The 19,977-nt window shown below is 45.4% G+C and overlaps 1 protein-coding gene across 3 annotated transcripts in view; it reads right to left on the minus strand.

Annotated features, from left to right (window-relative positions):
• The window catches only part of NUDT4 (nudix hydrolase 4), a 28,500-nt gene extending 10,112 nt beyond the window's left edge, over positions 1 to 18,388 (minus strand). For 2 of the 3 annotated variants that reach the window (XM_061639577.1, XM_061639576.1), the window contains exon 1: positions 17,510 to 18,388. In XM_061639577.1, the coding sequence (XP_061495561.1) occupies positions 17,510 to 17,608 (99 nt within the window). In that variant the 5' untranslated portion in view covers positions 17,609 to 18,388. The remainder of the gene's footprint in view (positions 1 to 17,509) is intronic. The other variant, XM_061639578.1, reaches the window with a different exon arrangement.
• Between the last annotated feature and the right edge of the window lie 1,589 nt (positions 18,389 to 19,977).

The following is a 19,977-nucleotide window of genomic DNA, read 5'->3' on the forward strand; positions in this document are numbered from 1 at the left end:
CTGAACAGAGATCCCAGTTATTAGTGTAGGGAGAAAGGAATCATTGTTTGGACGGCCTATAGCTTAAATACATGGCTTTGTACCATTACATAAAATTCACAGCCATGACGTATCAAAACATGACACTGTTTTGAATAACTGATGCTAGCATTAGTGGAGAAAACACATGTGTTTACAATTGTTATGTGCTTTCAAGTCAATTACAACTTATGGCGACCCTATGAATCAGCGACCTCTAACAGCATCTGTTTTAAACCACCCTGTTCAAATCTTGTAAGTTCAGGTCTGTGGCTTCCTTGATGGAATCCATCTCTTATCAATCCATCTCTTATTTGGTCTTCCTCTTTTTCTACTCCGTTCTGTTATTCCCAGCATTATTGTCTTTTCTAGTGATTCATGTCTTCTCATGATGTGTCCAGAGTATGATAACCTCAGTTTCATCATTTTAGCTTCTAATGATAGAATAAATAAAGCCAGAACTATCTGGCTTTTTTGTGGTTCATGGTATCTGCAAAGCTCTCTTCCAACACCACATTCCAAATGAGTTTATCTTTCTCTTATCCACTTTTTTCACTGTCCAACTTTCACATACATAGAGATCGGGAATACCACGGTCTGAATGATCCTGACTTTAGTCTTTGCATTTGAGGGCCTTTTCTTGTTCTCTCATAGCTGCCCTACCCAGTCCTAGCCTTCTTCTAATTTCTTGACTATTGTCTCTATTTTGGTTAATGAATGTGCCAAGGTATTGATAATCCTTGACAAGTTCAAAGTCCTCATTGCTGTTTGTACTAATACCTGAAATAAGCTTAATATTGTCATGGTCAGATCACTTCCTGGTGAAGTTTAGACATATGGCTCCGATCCTTCCCTGCAGGGGTGGTAGACAGATTAAGATGGTCCGCCCACAGAGCTTAATGGAATCCACTGGATTCCTGAATGCCCTGCGGGAGTTCCCAGTAGATAGAGCAGGTGACCCTGTTGAAGCCCTTGCACGCTGTGGAACAGTGAGACGCGTCAGGCTCTCAACACGGTTGCCCCCGAGCGCCCTCTCCAGCACTGTGGAGCCCGGCTTGTACCTTGGTACACCAGTGAGCCAAGGGCAATGATATAGGCTGGACGATGGCTAGAGCGCAAGTGGCGAAAGACGTGCTGTGAGGCTGATCAGGCACAAGTAAAACATCATAACCGTGCCTACTGTGTGGCGGTGAGGGCGAAGAAGGCCCATGTCTCTGCCTCCGTCGCATCCTCAAGTAGCTGTCCTGTGGAGCTTTTCCATATTATCAGGGGTCTGTTGACATCAACTCCAGGAAATGGAGCTTTAGACCCTTCGGAGGCCCACTGTGAATTGTTTGCAAGGCACTTTGAGGGTAAAGTTGCTCGCCTTTGTAGCAGTCTTGATGCCCCATCCACATCTAGTGTAGTCCCCAATGAGGTGTCCAGTGCAACGTCGGCTGAAACTTCTTGGGAACGGTTTCAGTTGATGTGGCCTGATGACGTGGACAAGGTGCTTGAGATGATGCGGCCAGCAACGTGTCCTCTTGACCCTTGCCCTTCTTGGCTTATTAAAGCTTGCCGATGGGGTCTGACCGAGTGGATCCAGGGTGTGGTCAACACATCATTGCGGGAGGGAGTGGTTCTAGCCACTCTGAAAGAGGCGGTGATCCGACCACTCCTGAAAAAGTCCACCCTGGACCCATTGGTTTGTGACAACTACCAACTGGTTACAAATACCCCCTTCTTAGGGAAGGTGATTGAGAGGGTTGTGGTGCAGCAACTGCAAGTACTCTTGGATGAAACAGATTATCTTGACCCATCCCAGTCTGGGTTCAGGCCTGGTTATGAGACTGAATCGGCCTTGGTTGCCCTGGTCGGGAGAAGGACAGGAAGTGCAACCCTGTTATTCTTACTTGATCTCTCAGCGGCTTTTGATACCATTGACCCTGGTATCCTTCTGGGCCGACTTGGTGAGATGGGTATTGGAGGCACTGTTTTACAGTGGTTCCGATCCTATCTCCAGGGTCGCTCTCAGAGAAGAGCACTGGGTGAATGTCTTTCAGCCCCCTGGCAGCTGTGCTGTGTGGTGCCGCAGGGTACCATCTTGTCCCCCATGCTGTTTAACATCTATATGAAGCCCTTGAGAGCAGTCATCATGAGCTTTGGAGTGAAGTGTCAGCAGTGTGCTGATGATACCCAGCTCTATTTCTCCATAACGTCTAAATAAGGAGAGGCTGCGCAAGCCCTGGACTGCTGCCTGGACTCGGTGGTGGGCTGGATGAGGGCCAATAAACTGAGTCTGAATCCTAGCAAGACGGAGGCACTGTGGGTTGGTGGTTCCAAAGTTTGGATAATCGGTCAGTTGCCTGCTTTGGATGGGGTCGTACTCCCTCTGAAAGAGCAAGTCCGTAGCCTGGGGGTGCTTCTGGATCCATCTTTGTTGCTAGAAGCCCAAATGACCTCCGTGGCTAGGAGTGCCTTTTACCAGCCTTGGCTGGTGAGACAGCTGCACCTATTTCTGGACCGGGATAGCCTGACCACTGTTATCCACACACTGGTAACCTCCAGGCTGGATTACCCTTGAGGTCCGGAAGCTGCAGCTGGTGCAAAATGCGGCGGCAAGACTGCTCACTGGGGCAGGGTATCGCCAGCATGTCACCCCGCTGCTGAAAGAATTGCACTGGCTGCCCATTTGCTACCGGGCCAAGTTCAATGTTCTAGTTTTGGCATACAAAGTCCTATACAGATCTGGACCAGGATACCTGAAAGACTGTCTTACCCCTTATATACCCAGTCGATCACTGCGCTCTGCAGGTGAGGGCCTCCTGCAGATGCCATCTTATCAGGAGGTTTGTTCTGCACAATATAGGAAATGGACCTTTAGTGTGGCAGCACCTACCCTGTGGAATTCCCTCCCTTTGAATATTAGGCAGATGCCATCTCTGTTATCTTTTTGGTGCCTTTTGAAGACTTTCCTTTTTCAACAAGCCTTTTAGGTTGAGACCTATCCCAGTCTGCGTCTGTGTTAGAATTGCTTAATATGTTTTTAACCCTTTTTTAAAGTTTTTTTTAATGTTTTTAACGCTGTTTTGTTTTAATGTATTTTAAGATCTGTTTTTATGATGTTTTAAAGTGTTTTTAGCGCTTTGTTTGCCGCCCTGGGCTCCTGCTGGGAGGAAGGGTGGGATACATATTAAATAATAAATAAATACATAAATACATTACTGCCCACCTGCATTCTTTTGTCATATCCATATACATCAATCCATTGTATTCTAACCCAGGGGTTCCCAAACTTTATGAGTATGGGACCCCCTTTGTAACCTCAAGAATTTTCACAACCCCCACATGCTAATTGTTGTAATTTTAGTCTGTTAATTGAAAAAATACATAAAGAAGCATAAAATGTCACTTTTTATTCATCACAAGAACAAATATGATGATGATATTTATTACCTGCCCTTCACCAGAAAGTCCCAGGGCAGGTTACAGCAATATAACCAACTTTTAACAAACTTTGATGAAAGGAAGGAGATAAAAGTGAAGCACCTAGAATGATGAACAGTTGGTTGATGCCAGGGTATTTTGACTCTGGTTTTAAGTGTTCTACCTGTATACAACGATGCTTCCTCTTCAGCACTCGCCTCAAGACATATGACAATAATAATAATAATAATAAATCTGACATAATGTCAACAGGTAAAGCTTTCCCCATAATTGTATTTCTATACCAGAAAAGGCTTAATTTACTTCGTTTAATTTCTGTCTGCCGCACAGCTTGTTAAAGGCACAAGAGCCCTGCTCTCCCCCAATGCAAACACTAAACCATGAGAACTCAAGAGTAAAAACAACACAATGTGGGCAACCTAACGTATTTTAAAGTATTTAAAAATACATTTAAAATGAACATATACAACTGCATAAAAACACTCAAAGCCTTGATAAACAGCAACAAAAATACACTGTGCATTTGCAATTTTACATTTTTAAAATTTACTTTACCCATCTCTTTTTGCTCACTTATTGCCTTGGGTTAGCTACTAACTCTCAGCCTACCCTACCCTATATGCATTAAATTTTCTAGGACTTACTTCTGAGTAGACCTGGTTAGGACTGCAGTCTAAGTCTTTGTATTATGGACATAAGCATCTTTACCCTATAAATCCCCATCCACCACCCAAAAAAAGTAGTACAGCTTCAACAGAATCTTGCTCTGGTCTGATTACTGCAATTTGATCTACCTGGGAGTAAGCCGCATTAAATATGAAGAGACTTACTACTGAGTAGACATATATACATCGTACCATAAGTTAACTATGCAGTGAATTTTTATTGAGTGCCCAGGTATGCATTCATGAGGGGATGCTCTAGGACTCCATCGTTCCATTGTTTTTTTTGGCAGGTGGCCCCCTCCCAAGGTCCCTCTATCTCTACAGCCAGAGCCAGTTCAATCAATCCTCTCTTACTGCCACTGACAAAAGGGAGGGGGAGAGATGCTGGAGTTTAAATAAGCCCAGCTGGGTGCTTCTCTTGATATACTTGCTCGGGTGCTGTGCTGCTCAGCTGTGTGTGGCGGGAACTGGCTTTGCCGGCTAGAAGGGAGGGGAGATGGAAGCGGCTGCATGCACATGCAGTGCAGGCTTGCAAGTTGATGGTACACAGACCAGCCATTAATTAATTCTTTAAATAATACAGCCACAAGAGTGGCTGTATACTATAGACAAAGTGGATTTTTCACATTCCACAATGTTAAATTGAAAATACCTCCCATACCAAATATGTAGCTTCCCATAAGCTCATTTCAAAACAAAACCTTACAAAACTTATAGTCCTGAACTCAGAAACGCTTGCTTAACAACCCTCTAAATGTTCATGGTGACAAAACAGAGAATCCAGACTTCAAAGCAGGGCTGTGGAGTCGGAGTCGTAAACAATTTTGGGTGGAGTCGGAAGAAATGTACAGACTCTGACTTCAAAATAAATTTTGATTGACAATTTTTTTAAAATATAAATTCAGAATGTCAAAGAAGCTTCCCATGAAGTCAGCTGTAGTTGAGCATTTCACCATAACTCAAGATGGAAAACATTTTGTGTGTCAGTGTATGACACAGGACCCAGATGAAGACAAATGCTGTGATGCCAAGATCAGCGCATATTCAGGCAGCGATAAAAATGCTCCTATGAGAGCTTCCAATTTAAAAAGACATTTACAGCCCTTTCCAGGGCTGTGCAGTTGGAAGCAATTTTGGGTGGAGTCGGAGTCGGTGTCGGACAGTAGAAAAATAGAGGAGTCGGAGTTGAAGGTTTGGCGTACCGACTCCACAACCCTGCTTCAAAGTGTAAAAAGTGAGAGAAAAAGAATCGCTGGACTTTTTTCTGTCAGAGTTCTCATAATTTGTTGAAATTAATTAAAAATCAGCCATGTTCACAGACTGCCTGTAATTCTATTACTGACATTGCCCCATACTCTGACCTTCATCTTCTGCAGGTTAAAAGTTAAAAAAATGTCTGGCTGATTTATAATTTAAGAAATTTAGCATTAAAGTCCATGATAAGCAGGGGCATGCTCAGTAAGAACCGTCAGTGTTCTAAAAGCCAGACTCACAGCTACTGAACTTGCCTAATCAGAGGGCCAAACCCAAGCCAGACTTTTATTTTACTTGAGCCAGTAATGGCTTCTCCCAAAGAATCCTGGGAAGACTCTCTGGCCGAGGTGCTGGAGGTGATCTCGGATGTGCAAATGTTGTCCCCGGAGCTGTTAGTTCTGGGTGACTTTAACATACACGCCGAGACCACTCTCATCGGAGCCCCTCAGGATTTCCTGGAAACCATGGCTTCCTGGGAACTGCGCCTTAGTAATATTGAGCCCACCCATGTAGCCGGTCATACTCTTGACCTTATATTTGTCCCGGGGGGGGAGGGTAGTGTGTTGAAATTAGGGGTTATTTCTTCTACCCCCGTTTCATGGTCAGACCACTATCTGGTAAAGATGGATCTCTCGATGCCACACGCCCTCCGCAGGGGTAAAGGTCCTATTAGAATGGTCTGCCCCAGGCGCCTGATGGATCCAGATGGTTTCCTGACGGCGCTTGGGGAATTGGAACCTGCTGAAGGTCACCCGGTCGAAGCCCTGGTGATGGAGTGGAACGAGAGGATCGCCGGGTCGTTAGACCGAGTGGCTCCGAAACGTCCTCTCCTTCTGAACAGAACTCAAGTAGCACCATGGTACACACCATGGTTGCGTACTTTGAGACAGAAGGTGAGACGACTAGAGCGCCGGTGGCGGAAGTCGCGCTCCGAATATGCTCAGACACAGGTTAGAGCAGCAATAGCTGCCTACCAGGTGGCGGTAAGGGCAGCATAGAGGGAATTCTTTGCTGCCTCTATTGCATCAGCAGAGTGCTGTCCCAGGAGGTTGTTCCAGGTGGTCCGAAGCCTGGTCGGTCCAGTTGCTCAGGAACCCTTGGAACAGTCCAAGGCCTCCTGTGACAATTTGGCAAAGCACTTTGCTGATAAAATCGAGCACCTGAGGAGCTCAATTCCGTGCACCGTGGATACAGTGAGTGAGCTAGAGTTGGCCAGTTGCAAACCGGTCAAATGGGATCGATTTCGGCCTCTTCCTTCTGAGGATGTGGACAAGGTGCTCTCATCTGTAAGGCCTACCACTTGTCTACTTGATCCTTGCCCGTCGTGGCTCCTCATGAGCTGCAAAGAGAGATTGGGCGAGGGGATCAAGGCAATGGTCAATGCATCCTTGCAAGAGGGTGTTATGCCACTAGCCCTCAAGGAGGCTATTATAAAGCCCATCTTAAAGAAAGTCCTCCTTGGATCCCCAAATATTAAACAACTTTCGCCCAATTTCGAATGTACCATTCTTGGGCAAGGTCATTGAGCGAGTGGTGGCTAATCAGCTGCAGACACACTTAGATGAAACGGATTATCTAGATCCATACCAATCGGGTTTCAGGACTGGACATGGAACTGAAACAGCCTTGGTCGCTCTGGTAGATGATATGAGGAGGGCATTGGATAGGGGAGAATTCACCTTCCTTGTCCTCCTAGATCTCTCAGCAGCTTTTGATACCGTCGACCACGGTATCCTTTTAGATCGCCTGGAGAGTTTGGGATTGGGAGGCACGGTTTTACGGTGGTTCCATTCCTTTCTCTCCGATAGGCGTCAACAGGTAGCATTGGGTGATGAGGTTTCAGACCCTTGGCCTCTCAGTTGTGGTGTGCCACAGGGTTCTATTCTCTCTCCCATGCTATTTAACATCTATGTAAAGCCGCTGGGAGCGATCATCAGGAGATTTGGGCTGCAGTGCCACCAATATGCGGATGACACTCAGCTCTATCTCTCATTCAAATCTTCACCGGAGAGGGCTGTGGAGACCGTATCCAAGTGCCTGGAATCCGTGAGTGGATGGATGGGCAGGAACAGGCTGAAGCTGAACCCTGACAAGACCGAGGTACTACTTGTGGGAGACAAGGGAAGGTTGGGAGATGTTGACCTGGTGTTTGGCAGGATGAGGCTGCCCCTACAGGACCAGGTCCGTAGCCTTGGGGTCATTCTTGATTCCAAGCTGTCCATGGAGGCTCAGATTTCGGCCGTGAGCCGGGCAGCTTGGTATCAGTTACACCTTATACATAGGCTACAACCCTACCTCCCTGTTCAACAGCTCCCACTCGTAATACATGCCCTGGTCACCTCTTGATTGGACTACTGTAATGCGCTCTACGTGGGGTTACCCTTGAAAACGACCCGGAAATTGCAACTTATACAGAATGCAGCGGCGCGCTTACTTACCAACAGCCGCCGCCGTGATCACATTACGCCGGTGTTATTTGACCTACACTGGCTGCCGGTTGTTTTCCGGGCCCGATTCAAGGTGTTGGTATTAGCCTTTAAAACCCTGTACGGTTTCGGCCCAGTTTACCTGAAAGAGCGCCTCCACCAATTATGCCGCCCGACCAGATCAGCCATGCAAGGCCTTCTCTCAATCCCACCAACCAAAACAGCTAGGTTGGTGGGTACTAGGGAGAGGGCTTTTTCTGTGGTGGCCCCCACTCTCTGGAACTCCCTCCCGTTTGATCTCCGACATGCCCCTTCCCTGGATGTATTCCGCAAGGCCCTGAAGACGTGGCTATTTCAACAGGCCTTTGAGATCTTTGGGATGGGTTAATCTCCATGATTTTGTCATCTATTATATGCTGTATATGTAAATGTTTTTATAAATGTACTGATGATTGTCCAGTATTTTATTTGAGATTAATGTGACTGCATTTGATACTATTGTATTTTATCCCATTTTAATGTACGTCGCCTAGAGTGGCTATCTGCCAGATAGGTGACACACAAATTAAATATTATTATTATTATTATATTATATTATTATTATAAGTGTAGTCTGTGAAGGGGGGCTGAGAGGAGACTCTTATTCCCCTAATAGAGCTCCAGTGGCCAGAGTGGTTTAGCAGTTAGCCGCTCTGATTGCAGCTCTGTGAGGGGAACCAGGCATCTCCTAGCCACTCTCAGCACCCTTCACTAACTAAACGTCCGAGGATTCTTTTGAAGAAGCCATAACTGTCTAAAGTGGAATAAAGGTGTGGTATGGATGTGGCCAGGGCCAACTTTGGTTTAAATTTGGGAGAAAGGTTACATGTGCCTGCTGCAGAATAAAAAGGTGTGTGGGGGGGAAGCAATGATAGTGTTCCCAATGTTTTCCTTTTGGAAAGGAAAGGGGCTTCCCCTCTGCCCAGTGCCCACCCACCCAATCTCCTCCCCTCCCCACCCCTCCCTCTAGAGCCAACAGATATTTCTATCAAACTTTAAAAAACAGGGAAATTGGGCAGCTATAGTGAATGCACCAGGGAAGACCTGACCTCCTCTCTGAGATATTGTACTGTCCTACAAATTTGTCAAAATGCGAACACAATTTGGGTTGGTCTTTCACAGTCCAATCCACTTCCTGTGTAGCTTGGAAGAATTTGGTAACGTGTGCCTCTGAGCATATAGTGAGTGGTGGCAACAACACACAGGTCTCCTGTCCCCTGGTGCATTCACTATAGCTGACCAATCTCCCTGCTTTTTAAAGTTTGCTAGACATATCTGTTGGCTATAGGTACATTCTTAAACTGCAAGGGGTTTTGCCTATTAGTGAATTAATAAATAATTCTTACTTTTGCTCTTTGTGACCCCCGTGGGAAGACTTCGTGACCCCCCTAGGGGTCCCAGTCCGCAGGATGGGAACCACTGTTCTAACTTATGCATCAGTTAGCAACCTTGACAGGTGCATGTAAGACATTTACCAGAATCCCATAGACTTATTTCAAGGCATAATGGAAGAGTGGCTCAATAAACCTTTTCTAAATTCCACCAAAGGTCCTGCTTAAGAGCAAAAAACAGCTATAGCACACTTGGGTTCTTCCACACTGATGCAACTCAAACATTGCTTTATTCTGTAAGCTACATGCAGAATTACAACATATTTTTCACATCTGTGGGTGAGATGGAGTAATAAGCAGGACGTAGGCATACAAAAAGTGGAATGTATATTTCATCCAATTTTTGTGTGTTTGTCCACTAAAATGCCTTTTAGTTTATTTAGGCATTTCAATCCCACCTTTTAGCCGAGAAGGTCCCCCAAGGCAGCTCATAAGAGAATAAAAACATACAATATGTAATCTTCCTCTTGCACAACTGTTGAAAGAACTCTGCCAGTAAGTTAAAAGGCAAGCAACTCCCAGCAGCAGATTCCTCCCAAAGTTCTGGAGTGCTCACACAACTCCTTGCTTCATTCTCTCTTCAGCGGCCAACTTGACTAGCTAGGCAAGGAGAAATTCTAAGTTGCATCACCCATGCTTGACTGTCTTAGAGCCATTTCCTTGCTCATTATTTAGACTCTATAGCAGGTGCTACTGCACAAGTATTTATATATGTATGGTGGTAGAAAGAATTTATTTATTTATCTATTTAATTAAGCTTATATACCGCCCGACTAGCAACAGCTCTCTGGGCGGTGAACATTAAAAATACAATAAAAATAACACAAAACTGTACACAAAACTGTACAGTCTAAAATCAAAATATAATAATTTACAATTAACAGGAATTAAAATGCCTCAGAGAAGAGAAAGGTTTTAACCTGGCGCCGAAAAGATGATAGTGTCGGCGCCAGGCGCACCTCCTCGGGGAGACCATTCCATAGTTCGGGGGCCACCACTGAGAAGGCCCTAGATCTTGTCACCACTCTCCGGGCTTCCCTATGAGTCGGAACCCGGAGGAGGGCCTTCGTAGTAGACCGTAGTGTACGGGCCGGTTCATATCGGGAGAGGCATTCCGACAGATATCGTGGTCCCGCGCCGTATAAGGCTTTATAGGTAAGTACCAACACTTTGAATCTGGCCCGGAAGCATATTGGAAGCCAGTGCAAACGGGCTAGCACAGGTGTTATATGCTCAGACCGCTTAGTTCTTGTTAGCAGTCTGGCTGCCACATTTTGCACTAGCTGTAGCTTCCGAATTGTCTTCAAAGGTAGCGCTACGTAAAGCGCATTGCAGTAGTCCAGACGCGAGGTTACCATAGCATGTACCACTGATGAGAGGTCCTCCTTACTCAGATAGGGACGTAGCTGGGCTACCAACCGAAGTTGGTAGAACGCATTCCGGGCCACCGAGGCTACATGAGCCTCAAGTGTGAGGGAAGAGTCTAAGATGACTCCCAGACTACGCACCTGTTCCTTTAGGGGGAGTGTAACCCCATCCAGGACAGGGTATATATCCACCATCCGATCAGAGAAACCATCCACCAACAGCATCTCAGTCTTGTCAGGATTGAGTCTCAGTTTGTTAGTTCTCATCCAGTCCATTGTCGCAGCCAGGCAACGGTTCAGCACGTCGACTGCCTCACCTGAAGAAGATGTAAAGGAGAAGTACAGCTGCGTGTCATCAGCATACTGATGACAACGCACTCCAAAACTCCTGATGACCGCCCCCAGCGGCTTCATATAAATGTTAAAAAGCATGGGAGACAGAACCGAACCCTGCGGGACCCCACATTGGAGAACCCACGGTGTCGAGCAATGTTCCCCAAGCACTATCTTCTGGAGACGACCCGCTAAGTAGGAGCGGAACCACTGCCAAGCAGTGCCTCCAACTCCCAATTCCGCAAGCCTCTCCAGAAGGATACCATGGTCAATGGTATCAAAAGCCGCTGAGAGGTCAAGGAGAATCAACAGAGTTACACTCCCTCTGTCTCTGTCCCGACATAGGTCATCAAACAGGGCAACCAAGGCAGTCTCAGTGCCAAAACCAGGCCTGAACCCCGATTGAAATGGATCTAGATAATCGGTTTCATCCAATAGCGCCTGGAGCTGGTCAGCAACCACACGTTCCAGGATCTTGCCCAGGAACAAAACATTGGCTACTGGTCTGTAGCTGCTGACATCCTCTGGGTCCAAGGAAGGTTTTTTCAGGAGTGGTCTCACTGCCGCCTCTTTCAGACAGCCAGGGACCACTCCCTCTCGTAAAGAGGCATTAATCACTTCCTTGGCCCAGCCAACTGTTCCTTCCTTGCTAGTTTTAATTAGCCAAGAGGGACAAGGATCCAGTACCGAAGTGGTCGCACGAACCTGTCCAAGCACCTTGTCCACGCCCTCAAGCTGAACCAACTGAAACTCATCCAACAAAACAGAAAGAAGAAGCATTCTAGTCTAAATCAAACTATCAATTAAGAACATACCAATAAAATGGTGCTGCTAGAATACTGAAGACAGGGATAGATGTGTCAGCAAGCCAACTGACACACAAAGCTCACCTGCATGCTCCTTAGAAAGAGGCTTGAGCTACTGTTCCCCTCTTGCTATAGAACAGTGATTTGTTTCTCCATAAAAGAGTAAACCAAGTGTGGCTTCCCCAGAATTAACACCTAGTGTGAGAGTGCATCCTGTCTACAGCTTACCAACATTTAACAGGTCTCTGTTGATCATGTTCATTTCAAACCTAGAAAAAGTTCTCAAGTGAAAGAAAACATTAAAGGGGCAAATCAGAACAATAACAGCTAATAGCATTGATACCTTAAGTCTCCTCGGGCCTCTCGAGAGTAGTGACAACTCCATCTAACTCTTCCACACAGGTTGCAGACCAACAGAAGCCCCCTCCTCCAGCTGCTAGAGGTGGCTAGAGGCTCCAATAACTATAACAAAGCCCACATAGCAACTGCCTGAAGAGTGGCTTTGAAGAGTCATCCCCCAAAAACCACTTTTTCACCAGTATCCATGGTGTCATTTATAAGTATCCACCTGAGCCAGAGTCAACCTGATGGGTCTTTAACCTAGGTCTTCAACCAAAGTTGACGAAGTGACTGTGACAGCCACACATTTGTAATCTAAGCATTATAGAACAATTTCTAGTTCAATGTATCCACTGCAAAAATCTTCCATCTTTCATCCAAGGCAAGAACAGTGTGGAAAGGCCATTCACACTGCTTTTACCAACATGGCAGAGCTATACACAAACCATGTTGACTGTTGTATGTTTGTAATTGTAACATCACCATTTTCCATCTGGACAATAAGTTGCTACTACAATCTCACATCCAGAGTTTTATTTAATTCCAGTATGCCCCACATACTCCAAGCTCAGAAAGGTAGAGCCCTGGGTGAGCGTCTAAGCTCGGAGGCTAGTTCTCCCATTGCCAAAGACACCCACAGAACTATGTTCTAACTTGAACCATGAAGGAAGAACTGTTCAAATGAGACTGCCAGCTTACCACATGTTTTTTTCCCTATTTGAGTTGAGAGTCAAAAAGCGAGGATGTATTGTATTAAGCATTCAGCAGCCTGTATTATATGGGAAACAGACTTTTAGCCATTACTGTACAACTTTGGTTATGAGGAAACTTACTTTCATTGAGAGAACTTACTGACCAGAATAACCCCACTTCAAGAAGTAAAAAAGGCTATTTGAATCTTATCAAATATGCAGAGATGCCAACTCTCTCTTCATTACTGGGAGCAATTAGACTGACTAGCCCTCCAGAGGCTAATTGAAAATCACAAGCAATTGACAATCTACTTGTATATCAATATATATAAACTATAAATTATTACAGAGAAGATGTAACAAGCACTTGGAAAGGACAGAATGACTGCAAAACTTGCCCTCTGTTACCAGAATACTTTGTTTCATATTTCCAAAGCACCTGTAATCTTCTTGCTTTCATTATGGCTATTATGACTTCTTGTTTTGCAGGAACACAAAGTTACACTGAAACCGAACCCAGACTCTAGTATTTTGTACAGCAATTCTTTGCAGAGTTTTTCTAAAACACAATATCCTTTTGAGAATACAAAAAGAGGACTATGCTAAGGTTGTTCCAGGGCAATATTAAGAGGCATGAAAGTATCCTGCATCTTGCTAGCCCTTATGGCTATACTTTTATTTATTCCCTCCAACTAGCAGTTATACAGTATGTTTGGTTCGCAAATTATGAATACTTCAAACTTTTACCAACCAAAGAGCATGGACATAGGCCATTCATTTCATGGTGAAATACTATTTTGCCTAATAACTACCATCTCTTCTTGCTGCTATTTCTACAAACGTGACAAATCAATTGTTTGATCATCACCAGATTGGAAAAGTCTCACCAATATGTGTAAGAAGTTGACCAGTTCACTGAATAAGATGACAGTCTTTGTGCACGTGTGTCTATGGAAGTGTAAGTATTATATTTCCCAAGCTACTCATTCAGAATTGTTAAACATTCAGGACTAGTTGCTGCTGCAAGATGGTGACTGCCATTCCTTTAACACATACTATTCAAACCTACAACAACAATTAAAATATGCCAAGTATCTCACTTTTTAATATAGCTAGAACTCCCTCTGCAGCCCTAGTACTGAGCAAGAAGCCCTATGGAAACATATTGGCAAGATAATTCAAGTGAGCCTTATAGCAATATTTTGTTGCTCTTTCATCACATTAAAACTTGTGCTCATTCAGTGACAGTGGCCCAGTAAAAACAGCAGTTTAAAGTTTCATACAATATAGTTGCAGAAAATATTGGCACTAGCTTTGACTACTCTACAGAGGCTTACCCAAAAATAACTTTAGATATAATAGCTAAAAGTAGAAGTTCCGTGTGAATAAGTAGTATTTCCGATGGCCAAATATTGGAGATAAACAGGGAATCTTTTACAATTTACTTTGCTTGAAAGATAGATTGATCAAAATTCCTGCACTTCCTGAAAGCATGCACACCAGCTTTCTACAACAAAACACTAAAAGTTGGCAACAGTTATTGTACAACTCTGGCTATGCAGCCCTTGTGCCTTTTGTGCTACAAAATTCCATCTGCTCAGAGATTAGAAAGATTTATTTACCTCTCTGTCCCCATACAATGAAACCAAGCAGAAGGCTAATACAAGGAAGTGTACACAGGATTGCAGCAAGCAAAGTCTCACTTAAAGAGGGGTTTGCTTCCTATTAAACATGCACAGGATCAGGCTGGAACAAGTGTCCCTAATTTTCAAGCAAGAGATAATAGTTATTATGCAAACTAGTGTTTCACCATGAAATGAATACCCCATGTCCGTGCTTTTTTGATAGTAAAAATCCCAAGTATTCTTAATTTGAGAACTGAACATATTGTGCAAGTCTGCTGGTTGGAGGTAATAAGTAGAAGTACGATCATGCAGGCTCAGTGAATACCATGCAAGATAACTTCATGAATCCCAAGCCCAAAAGAAAGCTCACATTAATACCAACAATTCACTACTTATTTATCACACTTAACTCCAGCAGATATCTACCCCCACTCCCTGCTTCTATGTTACACAGAAAAACAGTCTCCAGATTAAACATAGTTGTAACATTTTAATTGTGACCATCTAAGTATAGGCTCAAATTGCCATTTAAGAATAACCTAGTTTTCAGTCAACCTGAAATTTTATTTGCAAAAATCTGATTTTTAAATCAATTTCACACACATGCAGTAGACACACTCAGACTTAACTGACATTACCACTTTTCTTGTCAACTGGTCACATCAAGAACTACACTATCAATTTACTCTTTGCTTTTAATTGGGAAGATACCAGAAAGAAATGCATTTTTACAGGAGGTGTTCAACAAGTACAATATGGTGGTTGCTGCAATGGTTCAAACATATTAACGTGCCATAATGTTGGCAGGAGGAGAAGGAGTGAAAAGTCTCTTCGGAAAAGGCTCTAGCTAGCCCTGTTAGCAGTTGGAGTCCCAACCCACTTCAGTTCCAAGAGTTTCAACTATGCTATGTTGTCCTCCCCATCTATCATATATTTCCAGTAGCAAGATCCAACTGTTCCAGAGCATTGTACAATTGCCTCACACAACATGTAAAGTTTTTGCCAACAGCTGATACAGTCAAGCCTGCTTTTGGAAAAACTGCCTCTAGGTTGTGTGATAAAACCATCACGTGCTAGTGTTGGCAAAGGTAAATGGGGATAGAGTATTATGAAAACAGGAATAATTCTTTTTTCTCCATACAACTCCACTGCATCTCAAGGTAGCAAATGTTCTTGGTACTTCGCAGGCACCTTCAAGAATTGTTCCAGCAAGGGATATAATCAATAGAACAGCAATGTTTTGTACTTAGATTTGAAGCACTAACAAGTCACTCACTTATCAGATGGCTGCAAAGCTAGGGATACAATGAAGATAACCAGTACAATATTTGGCTTTAAAAGTTCTGCTACTTATACTTTTTGTGTGGACAGTAAAACAGATTTAAAATGAAGAGGTCATGGTCTCCCTTTCAGCGAACTGGAGAAGCAAGAGCTGAACAACTATATCAACATGCAGTCCAATTCTTATTGATTGAGTAAACAAGAATCACCAAGCTAACTATTCCCAAGTGTGCATGTACAGGACTGCATCCTTGGTCTCAGATTTTCAGTTCTCCCATGTATCCTTATGAGCATCAACACTGACAGCAAGCAATACCTTCTTAGTCAGGAAGTGACTACATTGGAAATATTGGAAAAGTTACTTAATCAGGCACTAAAAGTCTTAGTAATGGGTCAATATGTCTCCAAAGTAACAAAGATTTTGACTGTTTTTAGCTCACTATCCACTACACTGATGTACAAAGATTATTTACCTTTGTTATTTTACAAAGAACAAAAACAAAAATGTAGTACTGCTAAATAATGTTTGTGGCTAGAAGGTGGTATCAAAAACAAGTTTCTAGAAAAAACCAACCTTGCTTATAAGTGCAGAACTTTACCTCTATTCCTGTAGAAATCAACACGTATGTACATACATGTGTGTACACTCGTGCTTTTGATCCAGAGGTAGCATGGCATTTTAAAATGTACAGTGTTACTAAATGCCATTCTACTATATATAAAAAATGTAAACTTCAACCCATGGCAAGAAAGTGCGTCTGTTTATATATGTGGTTTGCCTTACAAGCAGTGAACACAGACATCCATCTACGCACACTGGGTGAGATCAAATATCATTCATACTCAGAGTAGACCCACTGTAACTTACATTCATTGCTTTCAATGGATCTGAGCATGGCTAATGTTTGATATAATCCATTATCTACATGTTTCAAAACCACATTGCTATGTTTTAGGTATCTAGACAGTAACAACAGTACACTACTATTCAAATATTTTGTATTTATTCTGAATGCATCACAAAGAGATGGGGTAGAAGCAAGCAGATCATCTCCAGGAACTAGTTATGCAGATTGCTGTTGCTGCCTACCTGTCTGTCCGGCAAGTGTGTGTGAGTTGTCTCTAAAAATGTGACAGTCACAAAAGCAACTTGATCTCCCCACTTCAGGAGGCGAGGTCCTTGAACTCAAAGCATGCTGTTTTCAGAGACAGCCAGATCTATCCAGCTAGTGACAAAGAGTATTCAAGATGCACAATATTCAAGGCACAGCTAGCAACCGTTCTATGTAACAACTAAAAGAGTAGCTGGCTTGTCTCTCTCTCTCTCTCACACACACACACACACTCACACAATCGTTTTAAGACCAATGACAATTTTAGCTCCATCCCAAGGTTGAACTACACCAACTTATCTATATAACCCGACCTTGGGTCACCTCACCAGTGTGCCCTACAAAGTAGCCCTCAATTCTCCAAGGGGATCCGCCCAGGCCCGCTTCGGAGGATAGAGTGAATTTCATACCCTGCCAGCAACACCCGCCACACCAGCAACAGAGAAAGGAAAAGGGCAGGAACCGACGAGGCTCGCAAGGGGGCGACAAGCCTAGCCCGTTCCGCGGAACCCCACAGACAAAGGGGTCAGGAAAATGAATGGGCAGCGCCACAGGCTGGAAGGAGAGAACGGGGCGCGGCATCGTCGCAGCTCTGGCTGAGACCGGAGACTGACGGCAGGTGGGAGAGGGACATGACCTAACCCCGGGGCTTCTTCCGTGCTCTCTTGCCTCGCGGCTCCTCCTCGCCACAGGAGCCAAGCCGAGCAAAACCCCCGACTGGCGTCCTGCTCTCACCTCGTCCTCCCTTTCACTGCGGAAGCACAAGCACGCCGCCCGCTTTTTGAAGCCCTCCCGGTCGTAGGTCCGCGTCTGGTTCGGCTTGAACTTCATCATAGAGGTAGAAATGCCGCCGCCTATTCCAGTCCCCAGCACTCCACCTACTACAGTCCCACCCGTGTGAGAGGGGGGCGGAGGGCGATGACTGAGGCCCCGGCGGCTCCCCCTTCTTACTCCGGCCCAATCCGAGGATCAACGACGAGACAAGAGTCTGTCCTGTTGCTAGAGGAGGAGAAGCAGCAGCGCCTCTCAGGGGAACCAAGCGCGGCTAACAACGGAGGAGCTGTGGGTGCCGCGGTCGCCCAGGAGCCCACGCCGCGCCATGGAGACCCTCCGTCTGCTCTGGTCGGTCAGCCGGCCCACCCTGTCTCGCCTTCTCGCCCGCCGGCGCTGCTGCCGAGTCTCTGTCCCCGCAGCGCCGCAGCTGGAGCCTGGTCTGAACCGCCTCCTCTGACCCGTGCCGCCTCAACCAGTCTTCCTCATCCGATCCCTAGAAGTGCCGCCACTCGCCGTTCCTGTGGCCGCTGAACCCACTATTTAACTGTAACGCACATTCCTCCGCCCGCTCGCAGCGTCCCGGCCTCCATGGCGTACTACGCAGGCGCCAGGCCTACCTCAGAGGCGGGGCGAGGTGGAGGAGGAGGAGCGAGGTGGATTCTGAGGCCGAAGTGACGAGGATTGATTGATTGATTGATTCACGGTTGCTGAAGAGGGGTGGCGAGGCTGGGAGGCGAACCGGCAGAGCTGGTTACATGTCATGCGGGGGGAGCGCCTAGGTAATACATGTCCTTCTCGGCCTCAATCCCCTTAGCCTAGCGAAAGAGGAGGAGCACGTGAGAGGAAGACATGGCCAGTCCTGTAAGAAGCAGCCGCGGCTGGCTTCTTCCCTTCAGGCCAACCTACAGGGGCCTGCAATTAGGGGTGTGGCGGAAGCGCTTTCCATTCTCTTCAATGAGAGGTTCTTCTTCCCATGCAAATTACAAACACCAAGGGCCTGATCCGGATTGGGACGGTAAGGGATCAGAGAGTTCCTCACACAGTCCTGATCCAGATCGGGGCCCTGAGCTGGCAATTTATGTAATAAATACATACGTTTAGAAACCCTGCACTTGAAGGAACAGATGTGTAATTTAGCCCTTAGGCAATCCTGCTGAGCCCAGTACTCCCTGCGGCATTACCTAAAGAAAGGATGGGGAACCTGTGACCCACCAGATGTTGCTGGACTACTGCTCTCATCATGTCTGATCGTTGGCCAAGCTGGATGGGGCTGGTGGGCGTTAGGAGATCCAACATCTGGAAGGCTAGAGGTTTCTCAACCCAGACCTAATAAAAAAGGGATGACTGGCAAGGCCATGAGGTCTGGCAGAGAGCATGCATGACAACTCCTCTCACTCTCATGCACGCTCTCTGCCAGAGTGTCTGGGTGGCCCTACTGAGCTCAATCTTCCACACTGCAGCAAGTAAGAGGATGAGCAACAAGGGTAGGGGCAGCTGCTCTTGGGAGCAGCCACAGCCTTTTCTCAGCCAATGCCGCAGGGTTGTGCTGTCTTTGGGCATTACAGTGTTGGGGATTGGGCCCAGGGAACCCAGTCATTCCTGCTGTGCCTCTCGAAGAAACAGAGCGTGCAGATGGACAGAGACAGTAGCTGCCTCCTTTCACACTCTTGTTCACCTGCACTTCCTCTAGGAAGCACTGCAGTGAGGATTTGTGCCCCAACTTAGTTGCTGCCCTGCAGACATTGAGAGAGGGCATGAGGGCAGGCAGAGGCAGCAGCTTGCACTCTCGGCCAGACAGCAGGGACCAATAATTTTTGTTGTGCTGCTTACCAGCTGCTCTTGCATGGAGCAGACACCCTTTCATCTCACTTGCTTATGTGTTCCCTCAGTGGCCTTGCTAGGCCTAAAACTCTGTACTGCTGACAGAGTGGGTGAGCAAGCAGACAAAGATGACAGCTCCTCCTTGTTTGTGCACTATCTAGTCCATCCCAACAGGCTCAGTCTTTGCTGCTGCACTACCAAGAAGAAGAAAGCAGGCAAGTGAGTTTGCAAAGGCAACAACTCTCTGTCTAGGTGCTGCTGCATCAATTGTCCAGTGGTGGGGATTCCTGACATTGCCCCTGAGAATTGGGGGACTTGTTCACAAGGGATAGATAAATGATTTGAGAAATCATGAACCAAGGATCTAGTGAAGATGACCTAATGACAGATTAGTTCCTAGTCCGTTATCAGTTTATTTGCTCAAATTCATCATTTAAAACCAACGAGCAAGCATAGTCTAATCCTACTGCAAAAAAGAAACTAGAGTGTTGTGGCATCTTAAAAGACTAAGAGATAATACATTAATTAATCTTTAAGATGTCACAAGTGTGTGTGTGTTTGCTGTAAAAAACAGCAGATGAGTTTTGAATTCAGGGATACAAAATCTA

Source organism: Rhineura floridana, chromosome 8 (assembly GCF_030035675.1).
Source record: "Rhineura floridana isolate rRhiFlo1 chromosome 8, rRhiFlo1.hap2, whole genome shotgun sequence".
NCBI lineage: Eukaryota > Metazoa > Chordata > Lepidosauria > Squamata > Rhineuridae > Rhineura > Rhineura floridana.